This window comes from Corvus moneduloides, chromosome Z (assembly GCF_009650955.1).
Source record: "Corvus moneduloides isolate bCorMon1 chromosome Z, bCorMon1.pri, whole genome shotgun sequence".
NCBI classification, from domain to species: domain Eukaryota; kingdom Metazoa; phylum Chordata; class Aves; order Passeriformes; family Corvidae; genus Corvus; species Corvus moneduloides.
Window position 1 is genome coordinate 3,585,827 of NC_045511.1, and position 15,404 is coordinate 3,601,230.

Sequence of the window (15,404 nt, forward strand, 5' to 3'; positions counted from 1 at the left end):
TGCTTAGTAATTGTACTGTGTATCGCTAGGCAATTCTGTCTGATGTTTGACTTTTGAGAGTGTAGTGATTGTGAAAACAACTGAAAAAGATTTAACTGATAGTGGATTGAGCAACCCATGAGCAACCCATGAATTTACAGCAGCAGCTGGCATAAGTGTGTTGTCCCAAGGTTTTAGATCTGCATTGTTCCTTCACTAAATTATGGTGAATGATTCCTTTTCCAGGAAGACAGGGCCTTCTATTCTGATACTCACGCAATGTGAACATTGAATGGGAAGTATGAGCTCAGGATTAGGTATCTAGAAATAAAGAAGTATTATAAGGCAATTGTAGAAATTGATAATAATTGGTAAGGGAGGGCTTATAAAGATCATGTCAGGAGGAAGGGGCGGGGGGAAGAATTGTATGGGTTTTTTCAAATATGCCAATGAATGTGAATAAAAGTGCACCAATGAATTTTATCACATGTAGATAGGATATTCATGTAAATAAACAAAGCTTACTCTAATAAAGCACAGACCACTATCTCCCACAGCTCTTGAGCTTAATTTGGGAGCTCAAGTTTTGTGTCAAGATGGAGAAACGGTAATTCTCTAAGTAAAAGGAATTTTATTGAAGCATTTAATATAGTGCATTTTTAAGTCAGTAGTTTTTCTGATTTTCATCTGAAAACAAACAGTGCTTTTAAAACTACTAATCTAAAGCTTCTTAAAATTTGTTGAGGTTAAGTAATATAACATTACCAAAGAAAGTACTTTTCTGAATTTATTAAATCAACTGTATGTATTTAGGAGATGTTTAATGCTGTCATGAGAGGGTTAAGGGTTTTCTTTTTGTTAAAGGCATTCTTTTATTTAAATAATTACTTGTAAGATTAGCGATTTCAAGCCCAAACTTGCACAAAAAAATCTGTCTTAAAAAGATTTAAATCTGTTAGAATAGCTTTCATATATCTCCTGTTAGTGTATTGAAATAGTTTAAAGAAGTCATGTTTATGCAGAAGCTGCAAGTTGACATGGATCCGAGAATTGACTGGAGTCTGTTGAATGCTGTAAAATACAATAATGCAATTTTTATTCTGAAAATGCATGAGTCATAAATCACTGCATTTTGTAGAAGCATTCTGGGGAAACATTTCTATGTTCTTGAATTGTGCTTTGCTTTCCCTTAGATATTGCTGTTGCTCAGGGTTGGAGTTAGGGTATTGGCCTTGCCGGACCTTTCATCTCCCTGTATATAGCTGTTCTTGTGAACAATAAGAATGGTGACATGCTTCTGAAGTTATTAAAACTAGGTTCTGTAGTCCTGATCAAGCATTTGGGAGGCTGTTTAACAAGGAATTGGAAGACTGGAATAATTTGATTGCCCACATTGGTAATGTTGTTTGAATGCCTTCTGCTGAAAAAATCAGGCGCAGTTGTCTTGAAGTATATGGAAATGTGGTGTTCATTCATTATGTACCTACACCAGTGTACTTGGAGGTAGTTCAGTATAAAAAATGACACACAAGCATTAACATTGCACTTTTTTCAGTCTAATTTAACTTGCTGAATAGCGTTAGTAGGTTAGCCCAGCAGGATACCACAGCATGTGGTTAAACTGCTGCTGACAGCCAAAATGTTTTTTAGAAGGTACACAGATTTCTCTCTAGCCAGGCTGCTTTTCAGTATCAATAAACCTTTATCATCCAGTGCAAAAAATAACCTATTCATTTTATTTTTCAGTAATTTCTACAAATCCGGATGTACTGTTAGAATTAGGAAAAGAAGAGGTAAGTATTTTTGTTTGTAAGAGATAATAAAATTTTTTTGGGGAAAAAAGAAAATCAGTATATACAATTACTGCATTTTCCTGTGACTGTTCCTAGGGTGGACTACTGCTAAAATACTGTGTATTTTCCTTCAGCCATTTTTGTTGTTCTAATGCTTTTTTTTCCCTGTAGTATAACTAGTAAAATTTCCTAGTTGTGATGAATGAGGTTTAAATTGACTTACTGCACAAGTCAGTGGGTAATGCACAATAAAACAGTATTTTGCCTCTGGATATGCCATCTAATCACAGTAGCTCCACAAACTCATCTGCACGCAACAAAAATGGTGTGATAATCAACATCCCTGCTACATTAATGCTCGAAGGCCTCACTCAGGATTGGAGTCCCATTGTTCTGGGTGCCACCAGGAGACAGAAGTCTCGTGCCAAGGAGAGTGATTACCATGCCTTGCAAAGATTTAGCCATCATCTTTAACATCATGCAACAGGGCCCATTTCCAGGGCTGAAGCCTACACACTGTACTTTTCAAGATTACCTTCATTTAACATTGCACAAGTGCTTGGGCAAGAAGATCCACTCAGAATTGTTTCAAGATGATCCATGGCTGAATTTTACTTGCTAAGTGGACTCTGTCACAGAATGTCTGGAGTTGGAATGGACCTCTGGAGACAAAATCATAGAATAGTTTAGGTTGGGAAAGACCTCTAAGATCCTCAAGTTCAACCATCCAAATCCACCACTAAACCCTGTCCCTGAGTGCCTCACAGGATTGTGTCGAGGTGGCTTTTGAATATCTTCTAAGAAGGAGACTCCACAGCCTCTCTGGGCAGCTTGTTACAGTGCTCAGTCACCCTCCAGTAAAACAGTTTTTCCTAATTTTCAGATGGAACTTCCTGTATTTTAGTTTGTGCCTGTTGCCCCTTGTCCTATCAGTTGGCACCACTGAGAAGAGCCTGACCCTATCCTCTGACACCTGCCTTTAAGATACTCGTGTGTATTTTTTTTAACAAGAAGTTATAATATATTGCATTTCATAATAAAAAATTATGTAATATTATGTGCTACAGGGAAAAGTCAGTTATCTTAGACATTGAGTTCTGTGGCAATAACTTGCAAGTAGTTTGTTGAATTCCTCCATTGGAAGAAAGAGCAAATCAAGAATGTCTTGTAGGTAACATTACACTATATTGATGGGACACAGGAATGCTATGTGACTTGAGAATATTCCTATGTCTGATGCTTTCTAGTATCACTCACAACAGCAAACTCAACTGCTGTTAAGAGTCACTATCAAAAAGTTGTTAGATTACACACTTTGATTTGCCTGTATAGATATGGCATGTTGGTCTGATGTTTGAGGATTCCAGGTTTTTTCAGATGTTGTATATATGGAGCATATTTGCTTCTGTAGCATATTTTCAGAATTTTTATTTCTTTGAGCTAAATTCTCAAGTGCTCCTATTTTGTATGGAAGCAGAAAACATACATCCAAGTCATAGGCTTATAATAGAAAAAGCGGAAACTGTTAGAAACTTTATTATGTAGAAGAACATAGTGCTCTAACAGGGGCCTCATCAACTGAAATGAGTATCTGAAGAGGATAGATCCAAGCTCTTCTTGGTGATGCCAAGCAATAGGACAAGAGTCAATGGGATGCACAAGAACATCAGGAAGAGCTTCTTCACTGTGCACTGGAACAGGTTGCCCAGAGAGGTTGTGGAGTCTCCCTCAGTGGAGTTTCTCAAGAACTGTCTGAATGCAACCTGTGCCCTGTGCTCTTGGATGACCCTGCTTGAGTAGGGAGGTTGGACCAGATGACCCGCTGTGGTCCCACACAATGGTTGAGGAAACTTCCCTGTCCAACAATCCAGGAGCCACTGTGTCAGGCACTAAGCCCATTTGCAGATACACACCCCACACTCACACAGTCGGATCAGGTTTCCTTACCAGCTCAACTCCAGGTCTCCTTCTTCCCTTAGGCTCACACATCCTGATCCTTAAAATAATTTAATTATGGCATAATAACAAAATAACAGCTTGAGCTGGATGCCTCTGAGGAGGGACCCAGAACAAAGGAATTTTATACCCTCAAACCCAAAAGGCTTTTATACCCTCACAGTGTAAACATGGAAAAGTCCAGGTGTCATCAACCATGTCTCAGTGTCCCCTCACCTGGCAGGGCCACAGGTCCCCGGGCCCCTTGTTCTGCAAAGAGTTGGCAGTTCATGGCCTCTTTCCAGGGGCTCTTGCCAGAGCTCAACGTGCAGCTCCCACTGCAGCTGCACCCTGAGCTACCTGCTCAATGTGTTCCTCAACACAGCCTTACCCATTCTGTGATTCTGTAATGAAAGACCCAGCCCACTGAGAGTCCACTGTTCCCTAGATTCAGCAATGCCTATAGCTTATGACTACAGTAGTTTAATTTGTACGTATTTCCTGTCCCAGATATGTCCTTAGCACTGATGATCATGTAGTTCATGGATGCAGTTTGTCTTCCTTTGCAGCATCTTCATTTTCTACACATTTTATGTTGGTACAGTTAGTAAGGATTCCTTCTTGCCAGCAGCTGCAGTAATTTAGAAAATAGAGCCCTGGTGCTGTAGACGTTTTCTCATCAGTTGTTCATCAGCTGAGCAGTTCATGTGTGTGCTCCACAATCTGCTTCAAGCTCTGTAAGCTTCAAGAAGACACTAATGAGCAACTGGTTACAGTGACATTTTGAATAGCTCCTGCATTTTAAACTGGATTTTAATGTTTATTAAGAAATTGCAGATGATTTTGTCCCTCTTTATCAGATTTACAGATGTAGCCTTACATAGAGCAAATACTGGGCTACCTGCAAAAAGTAGTTTAATTTCTCTTTTTTTATAGTTGCAGAAAATAAAAAGTGATCTTGAAATGGTGCTGTTAACAGTTCAGTTAAAGAATAAAAAGCTGGAAGAAGATCTGGAAAGGTAATACAATAATTTGGATTTAGGAATGCTGTAAGCTTTTTTTCAATTTTTTTTGACTGTCCAGGGAAACTATTTATCTTTTGTGCCATTTCCTACTTTTCATGTTTCAAAGAGAACAGCAGTGGTGTGAGGAACAGGAACAGGTGCTAGATACTCTTAATAAAGCTGAAGAAGAGAAAAATACCCAAGTTGAACAATCTTCCACAGAAAGGTATTTCTACATTTTTGAGTTATAAATTGAAGAATTTAAATACTGAGCAAATGAGCAACAAAACTCTTAATATGTATTCCTTGTTTTGTTTAATAGATCAAATAATTGCTCAGTAGTCTATATTTGAAACATGGAAGTAATGCTGCTATATCGTGTGATTAAAAATGTTGAATTTATAATAAGAGAATAAGTGGGGATTTTTTGTACTTGTAGAGGACTTTTTAATTACTTCATTTGATCCCATGTTCTATTGCTATGTTTTTACTATTAGTTTGAAAGTCAGAGGATTTGATGAACTGAAAAATAAAATAATGACATTAAAGACCTATAAGAAAGAACTTTTGAGTGCTTTGGGTGAATTCCTGGATGAACATTTTCCCTGTCCAGAGACAGGTGAAAATACTAAGAACAAGGTAAGGCTTTTCTTTACTTATTAAATTTGAAATGTTCAATTTATGTTTAATTAGATGCAATATCTGTTTAAAGTCACTACCATTGAATCTGCAGTTGTATTTTGAAATAAGCATAGTTCTTACAGTTGATCCTCTAGGTTTCACTTCTGGTTTTTAGGTTGTTTTATATTATTTAAGGCTGTTTCCAGCTGGGTATTTTCTTTCCTTAATGCATATATCCTTTACCCAATGAGATGCATAGCAATGTATTGTATTTCTTACTGAACTGCAAGCTATGCCAAATTTGGAAATGGTGTGGGGTTCAGTCCAAATTGACTCATTTTCTTTTTTACTTGACTGGGCAAGTAGATTCCTATTCTCCTTGGCAAGCAAATTTTAATTGTCTAAAAATGTTTTTGGAACAATAAGGAAAAGTGTTTATAATTACAGCGTAGTTTGGAATGTTAACCATCAGATTTTGTTCAGGAAAACTGGGTCAAAAATTATCTTAAAACTTCAGGGAAAATAGGCAGCCAGGGAGCATTTTGCATAATAAATTCAAAGTGTGCAGTAAAAATAAAACTATTACCATTACTATTTGATAGATACAAAAAAGCTATGAAAAAAGGCAGAGCTTGATTTTGATTTCAGGCACACTTAACATTACAGAAGTAGAAACGATTTCTTTAATCCACTTCCCTGTTATTTCAGATAACTACATAATATAATTTCTTCAATATTATTGTTGAGCTCCATTTTAGAACAAATAATTTTTTCTACTACTGTTTCTACTGTGTCTTTTCTTCTAGTACGTCAGTACTCTGGTTAGAAACTGTCTCATAGCTTCCAGTCTAAATTTATCCATGTCTAACACAGATCCACTGGTATTCTTACACCAGAATTTTCCTTAGAATAGCTCTGTTTCTTTCTTGTGTTTATTGCCCTTGATATATTTATAGGCAGCAATCTCATACCCTCTTTCTTTGTTTTGCTAATTGAACTAGCAATGCCTTTTTGTTCTCCTGTAAGATAGTATTTTTCAATTCCCTAGCGTATCGTAGTAATACCCATTTTCTATGTTTGTTTTCACTTGGATTCATCTTTTTTGCAAAGTGCTGAGAAACAATATTATAAACAAAACTACTAGCTCATACCCATCACCAAAGAGATGTCAAGATCAAATGGAGATGTCAAGACATGATGTCCATTTTCAAAGTATTTAAACATCTTATTTTGTTGAATCTTAGTTTTTTCTGCATACCCATGCGTTTGTTTCCTGCTGTTAGTAAATATGACATTTTGCTCTCAGTCTCTCCAGTTTAGAAACGAGGATCTCATGTGGGACAGTGTCAAATGCTTTGCACAAGTCCAAGTAGATGATATCAGTTTCCCTTTTCCACAAACACTGTAACTCTGTTGAAGAAGGCCACTAAATTTGTTGGGTGCAGTTGGTCTTTAATGAAGCCATGTTGGCTGTCGCCAGTCACTTAAACAAAAAAAGACTGATTAATTTCAACACAAGGTTTTATCTTCCCTTAGCCTAAATTTTATTTATGCATTTCCTGAACTCTTAAACACAGTTTGTTTTCTGACCAGTTTTTTTCTTTCTTTTCATGCTTTGTGAACTCATAGCTTTTCTATATCTTGTTGGGGTTTTAGTTTAGTCTTAGTTTTTTCCTGTTAAAGGAATTTTCTCCCATATGCATGTTGCTGGGGGACAAATAGCTGTACTGAAGAAAGACAAAAAGGGGAGTGGGGCAGGCCTGGCTACTCCTTTGTCTACACCTGGGTGTGGGGTCAGTTCGCTCTGAGCGTCCGGAGAGAGAAGCTGCAGAGAAAGGAGCTGCTGCTTCTTTCTTTTTGGCCGTTCTTTCTTCCTGCTGGAAACAACGCCGGGACCCCAAAAGCCGTTTTCCCTGCCCTGCTGGAGACCGAGCTGTGGCTGCCCTGCCCCGCTGCTGCTTCGAGCTTTCGCTACGCTGTAGCCCTGTTCGCCCTGCCCGCCTGGGCCTCCGTGGGGTTTTCCCATCTGGATACATCTCGTCTGCCACCCGGGATTTGCGTTTCTCCCTGCCGCTCCAGCCTGCTGTTCTAGCCTGCCGCTCTAGCCTGCCGTTTCAGCCTGCTGTTCCTGAGAGTCCGGGATCAGCTGCCCAGGGGTTTGTGAAGCCTTTGTTCCATCCCTTCCCGGGATCCCAGGGCACCGGTGCCGCGTGTGTCCCGAGCTCGCTCCGGCGCGCCCCCTGCAGCCGCGGGGGAACCATCGCACCTGCCCTGCTCACCGGGAGCCGCCAGCGCCCCTGCCGGCTGCGAGCGGAACTGCACCCGAGGGGAAAGGGCCCGGCAGCCGAGAAGGCTGGGACTGGGTTTGTGATTGCTGTTACTGCCATAGTTCTTGTTGTTTTGTTTGACTGGTTATATACATATATATATAGAGAGAGAGAGAGTAAAGAACTGTTATTCCTATTTCCCACATCTTTGCCTAAAGGCCCTTGATTTCAAAATACAATAACTTGGAGGGAAAAGGGGTTATATCTGCCACTTCAAGGGGGGCCTCTGCCTTCCTTAGCAGACACCTGTCTTTCAAAACCAAGACAGATCTTGGCGCCCAACGTGCGGCCTGAGGGCATTAAGAGAAAGAGGTGAAAAAGGGGTAACAGTTCCTGGATAACTTTATTTTGTGTGCCAGATATAGGAACCTTGTTAGGCAGCACTATGTGGTCGTTTACCCTGGTTCGGGTGGCATGTGGCCGTGGCTATATTCTTCCCCTTTGCAGCTCCTTACTTGAATATGGGTCCTCTGACTAAGGCTACCATTGCTGTTATCCAGCTTGTGTTATGGGTCGAGAAGGTGAGGAATTCATGGGTTTTTAACTTCCTCCGGAATTGGGCACATGGATAAAGGGCTATCACACACTGAGTGCATGTTTTTGGGGTTATGTTAAAAATGGTGCCTTCTGTGAGGAAATGACACCAGGGGAAGTTTTCTCCCAACCCCTCAACCAGTTCTTTGGGCCCACCCCATCAATTTTCGAAGGGTTTAAATTCCCTCTGAATACTAACCATCTGCTGCTGATAGGCCTACTCTATTTAGCACTCAAGGATAAGTTGAGATTGGCTTGGATATCTACCCGGACACCAGCCCCAGAGACTAGAGATCCTGCCCCAGAACCTGACATGGCCCCAGAGAGTAGAGTTCCTACCCCAGAGCCTGATCCTGCCCCAGAACCTGACACGGCCCCAGACACTAGAGATCCTACCCCAGAGCCAGAGCCTGCCACAGCCCCAGACACTAGAGATCCGGCCCCACAGACTGATGCCGCCCAACAGTCCACCTCAGAAATGGACTACCCAAATTGGGTGGGGGTACTGGCAAAAGGGATGCAGGAGATGTGCCAAGAGATGGGTCAGGTGCGCCAGGGGATATGCCAGGAGATGGGCCAGGTGCGCCAGGAGATATGCCAGGAGATGGGCCAGGTGCGCAAGGAGATGTGCCAGGAGATGGGCCAGGTGTGCCAGGAGATATGCCAATTGCTAAGGGAATACACCTCCTCAGCTAATGAAAAACCCTCTCCCTGCCCCAAAGAGGGTGAGTCCGATGGTGCAGCAGTGGAACCCACGGATGTTACAACCGTCCAGGCTTCAGCTGAACCACAAGGACAACCACAGCCAGCAGCAGTCGCCCCTGTGCAAAGGAGGAAGTGTAAGACCAATCAGTACGACCAGTTAATGATGATGGGCAACCAGGGCCCTCACAACCAGCAGGAGAGCCAGAGCCAGAAATCATCACTGAGTCCCTGTCGCACGACAGTCTCTGTGCTATGCGAAACGACATTGTGCGAAGGGGGCGTGAGCCTTATACCACCTGGCTGCTTCGGGTTTGGGACCTTATGGGCACAAGTGTGCAACTGGATAGTGGTGAGGCAAGGTATCTGGGATCGTTGACCCAGGACCCAGGTGTGGACCAGATATTTGTGAGGGAGCCAGGACCTCTCTCTCTCTGGGAGCGGCTCTTAACGAGTGTGAGAGAAATGTTCATTCACAAAGAAAGAATGCAGGAGTATCATCATAGAATGCAGTGGAAGACACTCGAGCAAGGGATCCAACAGCTAAGAGAGGTGGCAATATTAGAGGTACTCTTTGGGAAGGATGGACAGCATGATAATGACCCCGATAAGGTCAGGTGCACAGGACAGATGATGTGGAACCTGGCAAGGCTAGGGCCATCGCAATACACCACCTTCATTGCAACGATTGATGCTGACAATACCCGAGAAACAGTGGGCTCTGTTGCCAACAAGCTCAGGCATTATGACAGCATGACCAATGGCCCGCTGAAAGCTCATGTCTCTGCTGTGGTCCAGGACCTCAAAGAGGAGCTGAAGGAGATGAGGAAGGAAATGAGGGAGGAGATGAGGGAGGAGATGAGGACGATCAGTATGGCACCAGTGCGAGTCACAGGCCCCCAAGTCAGAGCCCGTCGTCCCCCTGCTAGAGAGAGAGGGTACACCCCACGAGCTGAGCTGTGGTTTTTCCTGTGTGAGCATGGGGAAGACATGAGAAGGTGGGATGGGAAACCCACCTCTGCCGGGGCAGCGCGGGTGCGTGAACTCAAGGAGGGAGGCACTAACCGAGGGGGTTCCGCTAAGGTGAAGGTAGCCTCAGCCTCCCGTGACCGAGCTGCCAGGTATTACAGAAGGGAGGATGATATGTTGGATCCCCTTGAAGGTACCTCGAGCATGTACGCCCAGGGAAAGAATGATACCCAGGGCTAGAGGGGCCCTGCCTCTAGCCAGGAAGAGGCACGGGAGAACCGAGTTTTCTGGACAGTGTGGATCCGATGGCCTGGCACATCAGAGCCATAAAAATATGATGCATTGGTTGATACTGGGGCACAGTGTACTTTAATGCCATCGGGACATGTGGGGGCAGAACCTGTATCCATCGCTGGGGTGACTGGGGGATCACAGCAGTTGACCCATTTGGAAGCTGAGGTGAGCCTGACTGGGAAGGAGTGGCAAAAGCATCCGATTGTGACCGGCCCAGAGGCCCTGTGTATTCTGGGCATAGACTTCCTCCGGAATGGCTATTACAAAGACCCCAAAGGACTCAGGTGGGCATTTGGGATTGCTGCTGTGGAGGCAGAGGGCATTAGGCAATTGAACACCCTTCCTGGACTATCTGAGAATCCTTCTGCAGTTGGGCTCCTGAAAGTGGAAGAGCAACGAGTGCCAATTGCCACCTCGACAGTGCACTGCCGGCAGTATCGGACAAATCGAGATGCTGTGATCCCCATCCACAAGATGATCCGCGAGCTGGAGAGTCAAGGGGTGGTCAGCAAGACCCACTCAGCCTTCAACAGCCCCATCTGGCCTGTGCGCAAGTCTGACGGGGTATGGAGATTGACTGTGGACTATCGTGCCCTGAATGAAGTGACTCCACCGCTGAGCGCTGCCGTGCCAGACATGTTGGAGCTCCAGTACGAGCTGGAGTCCAAAGCAGCAAAGTGGTACGCCACTATTGACATTGCCAATGCATTCTTCTCCATTCCTCTGGCAGCAGAGTGCAGGCCTCAGTTTGCCTTCACCTGGAGGGGCGTGCAGTACACCTGGAACCGACTGCCCCAGGGGTGGAAGCACAGTCCCACCATCTGTCATGGACTGATCCAGGCTGCACTGGAAAAGGGTGAGGCTCCAGAACATCTGCAGTACATTGATGACATCATTGTGTGGGGGAACACCGCAACAGAAGTGTTGGAGAAAGGAGAGAGAATAATTCAAATTCTCCTGCAAGCTGGTTTTGCCATCAAGAAGAGCAAGGTCAAGGGACCTGCCCGAGAGATCCAGTTCCTGGGAGTAAAGTGGCAAGATGGACGACGTCAGATTGCCACTGAGGTCATCAATAAGATCACAGCAATGTCTCCGCCGACCAACAAGAAGGAAACACAAGCTTTCCTAGGCGCTATAGGTTTCTGGAGGATGCACATTCCCGAGTACAGCCAGATCGTGAGTCCTCTCTACCTGGTTACCTGAAAGAAGAACGATTTCCACTGGGGCCCTGAACAGCAGCAAGCCTTCGCCCAGATCAAACAGGAAATTGCTCACGCCGTAGCCCTTGGCCCAGTCAGGACAGGACCAGAGGTGAAGAACGTGCTCTCCTCTGCAGCCAGGAGCAATGGTGTGTCCTGGAGCCTCTGGCAGAAGGTGCCTGGTGAGACTCGGGGCCGACCACTGGGATTCCGGAGCCGAAGCTACAGAGGATCTGAAGCCAACTACACTCCCACAGAGAAGGAAATCCCGGCAGCTTATGAAGGAGTCCAGGCTGCCTCAGAAGTAATCGGCACAGAGGCACAACTCCTCCTGGCACCCCGACTACCGGTGCTGGGTTGGATGTTCAAAGGAAAGGTTCCCCCCACACATCACCCCACCGACGCTACTTGGAGCAAATGGATTGCCCTCATCACGCAGCGCGCCCGGATTGGAAACCCAAGTCGCCCTGGGATCTTGGAAATAATTACGAACTGGCCGGAAGGTGAGACTTTTGGGTTATCTTCTGAAGAAGAAGAGGAGCAGGTGACATGTGCCGAAGAAGCCCCACCATATAACGAGCTACCAGAGAGTGAAAGGCAATACGCCCTCTTCACTGATGGTTCCTGCCGAATTGTAAGCGCTAGCCGGAAATGGAAAGCCGCTGTATGGAGCCCCACACGACAAGTTGCACAGGCTACTGAAGGAGAAGGTGGATCAAGCCAATTTGCTGAGCTCAAAGCTGTTCAATTAGCTCTGGACATAGCCGAAAGAGAGAAGTGGCCAAAGCTCTACCTCTACACTGATTCATAGATGGTAGCCAATGCTCTGTGGGGTTGGCTGGAAAGGTGGAATGAGGCAAACTGGCAGCGCAGAGGAAAACCAATCTGGGCTGCTGAAGAGTGGAAAGACATTGCCACTCGGGTAGAGAAGCTATCCGTGAAGGTCCGTCATGTAGATGCCCACATCCCCAAGAGCCGGGCTAATGAAGAACATCGTAACAACAAACAGGTAGATCAGGCTGCGAAAATAGAGGTGTCCCAGATAGACTTGGATTGGCAACATAAAGGAGAACTGTTCCTAGCTCGATGGGCCCATGATGCCTCAGGTCATCAGGGCAGAGATGCCACCTATAAGTGGGCACGAGACCGAGGGTTGGATCTAACCATGGACAGTATCTCCCAGGTGATCCATGACTGTGAGACATGCGCTGCGATCAAGCAGGCCAAGTGGGTGAAGCCCCTGTGGTATGGCGGGCGATGGTCCAAATACAAGTATGGGGAGGCCTGGCAGATTGATTACATCACACTGCCTCAAACCCGCCAAGGCAAGCGCTATGTGCTCACAGTGGTAGAAGCCACCACTGGGTGGCTGGAGACCTACCCTGTGCCTTATGCTACTGCCCAGAACACCATCCTGGGCCTGGAAAAGCAAGTCCTTTGGAGGCATGGTACCCCTGAGAGAATCGAGTCTGACAATGGGACTCATTTCAAGAACAGCCTTATAAACACCTGGGCTAGAGAACATGGCATTGAGTGGGTGTACCACATCCCTTACCATGCACCAGCAGCTGGGAAGGTTGAGCGGTGTAATGGACTGCTTAAAACCACCTTGAAGGCACTGGGTGGGGGGACTTTCAAAAACTGGGAGATGCATTTAGCAAGAGCCACCTGGTTAGTTAACACCCGAGGCTCCACCAGCCGAGCAGGCCCTGCCCAATCCGAACCCCTACAAACAACAGATGGAGATAAGGTTCCAGTGGTGCACATGAGAGGTATGCTTGGAAAAGCTGTTTGGATAAAGTCTGCCTTGAGCAAAGACAAACCCATCTGTGGGGTTGTTTTTGCTCAGGGACCAGGTTGCACCTGGTGGATGATGCAAAAGGATGGAGAGACCCGATGCTTACCTCAAGGGGACCTTGTTTTAGGGTGAACTACCCATGGCTCTGTACTTGTATCAGTATCAGCATGTATATTTGTATATAATTTGGGTGATGCATAGATTTATATGGTTAAAAAAGTTAAGTTTCATGTAACATGTTAGTATGGGAAAAAATTCGGGGTGGATAATGTTGGGGTTTTAGTTTAGTCTTAGTTTTTTCCTGTTAAAGGAATTTTCTCCCATATGCATGTTGCTAGGGGACAAATAGCTGTACTGAAGAAAGACAAAAAGGGGAGTGGGGCGGGCCTGGCTACTCCTTTGTCTACACCTGGGTGTGGGGGCAGTTCGCTCTGAGCGTCGGAGAGAGAAGCTGCAGAGAAAGGAGCTGCTGCTTCTTTCTTTTTGGCCGTTCTTTCTTCCTGCTGGAAACAACGCCGGGACCCCAAAAGCCGCTTTCCCTGCCCTGCTGGAGGCCGAGCTGTGGCTGCCCTGCTCCGCTGCTGCTTCGAGCTTTCGCTACGCTGTAGCCCTGCTCGCCCTGCCTGCCTGGGCCTCCGTGGGTTTTTCCCATCTGGATACATCTCGTCTGCCACCCGGGATTTGCGTTTGTCCCTGCCGCTCCAGCCTGCCGTTCTAGCCTGCTGTTCCTGCGAGTCCGGGATCGGCTGCCCAGGGGTTTGTGAGGCCTTTGTCCCATCCCTTCCCGGGATCCCAGGCCGCCAGTGCCGCGTGCTCCCCGAGCTCGCTCCGGAGCGCCCCCTGCAGCCGCGGGGGAACCATCGCACCTGCCCTGCTCACCGGGAGCCGCCAGCGCCCCTGCCGGCTGCGAGCGGAACTGCACCCGAGGGAAAAGGGCCCGACAGCCGAGAAGGCTGGGACTGGGTTTGTGATTGTTTGCTGTTACTGCCATAGTTATTGTTGTTTTGTTTGACTGGTTATATACATATATATAGAGAGAGAGAGTAAAGAACTGTTATTCCTATTTCCCACATCTTTGCCTAAAGGCCCTTGATTTCAAAATATGATAACTTGGAGGGAAAAGGGGTTATATCTGCCACTTCAAGGGGGGCCTCTGCCTTCCTTAGCAGACACCTGTCTTTCAAAACCGAGACATATCTTTTGACTCACTTGGATCACTTGGCTTAACTACAGATCCCCCCTTAATCTGCATCTAAGTGAATAATTGAGAAGGCAGGACAGCCAGCCATTTTTGTCTACATTGTTTTACTGAGTGTCGGAAATACACATTGTAATCACTGGCAATTAAATTTGCTGCTATGTTGATTCAGGAGAATCCCTTATTCACTTCTATTATCAGCAGTGAGGCTGGTTCAACAGTCTGGCACCGAACTCTTAACTCTGCACATCAGTAATTTTGCTTCACTTTGTGGAGGCATCTTGTGTTCACAGTGGTTCTGTGTGAGGGCAAATGTACAGGGTTGATGTCTGTAGGACATGTCTGCGGCATAGTCTGAACTGCTCCAAGCCTCACTGGTGTGGTTCCAGCCTCCTGTCACCTGGCACATGCATGTCAGATTGGGAGTGGGAGTGAAGACTGGGTCACAGCAGCTCAGGTTGGCTTCCACTGTCATGGCCCAACACCTTTAGTATAGGTAGTGACTGTAGTGACAATTATCTTGCATTTTAAATCTAGGATTAAAAAATACTCTTTTTTCCAAGATAATAATATAAAGAGTCAGAGGTTGAGGAATATTGTTTATGCAAATTGTCTGACTGGAAGGGTGAAGAAGATGCCTTTCAGGCTAAATAATGAAATGCTGAGCATCCTGCTTAAAGTGACTTAATAAGCATTAATTGATTAGAGGTACTTAGTGTATTAGTAGTAATTTTGACCAGGGAAACACATCAGTAGAGGCTGTGAAGTACCTTCATGTTTGCTCTAAGGAACTTTATGCAGATAGTGTAGATTCTATTTCCTCAGCCGAGTATGAAGATAAAGGCACATAGATAGATGTTATTGGGCCGTAGCTCCAGGATTTGCAGAGTTTCCGTGGAGCAGGCTCTCCATGGAAGCTGAAACTTCTGACTCTCTGCAGGTGAGAATATTACAAACTGTGATTGGAAAAAAGGATTCAGGACTTTCCTTTTACATATTCTTCTTTTTTGCTTGTATTCTTCTTCTGTTCCAGAAGTGGAGCTTGTATAAG

At 45.2% G+C, this 15,404-nt stretch overlaps 1 protein-coding gene across 1 annotated transcript in view; it reads left to right on the top strand.

Moving 5' to 3' along the window:
* The window catches only part of CENPK (centromere protein K), a 30,774-nt gene that overhangs the window by 11,140 nt on the left and 4,230 nt on the right, over nt 1-15,404 (top strand). The window contains exons 5-8 of the mRNA XM_032096273.1: nt 1,726-1,772; nt 4,644-4,726; nt 4,839-4,937; nt 5,209-5,350. Of these exons, the coding sequence (XP_031952164.1) occupies nt 1,726-1,772; nt 4,644-4,726; nt 4,839-4,937; nt 5,209-5,350 (371 nt within the window). The remainder of the gene's footprint in view (nt 1-1,725; nt 1,773-4,643; nt 4,727-4,838; nt 4,938-5,208; nt 5,351-15,404) is intronic.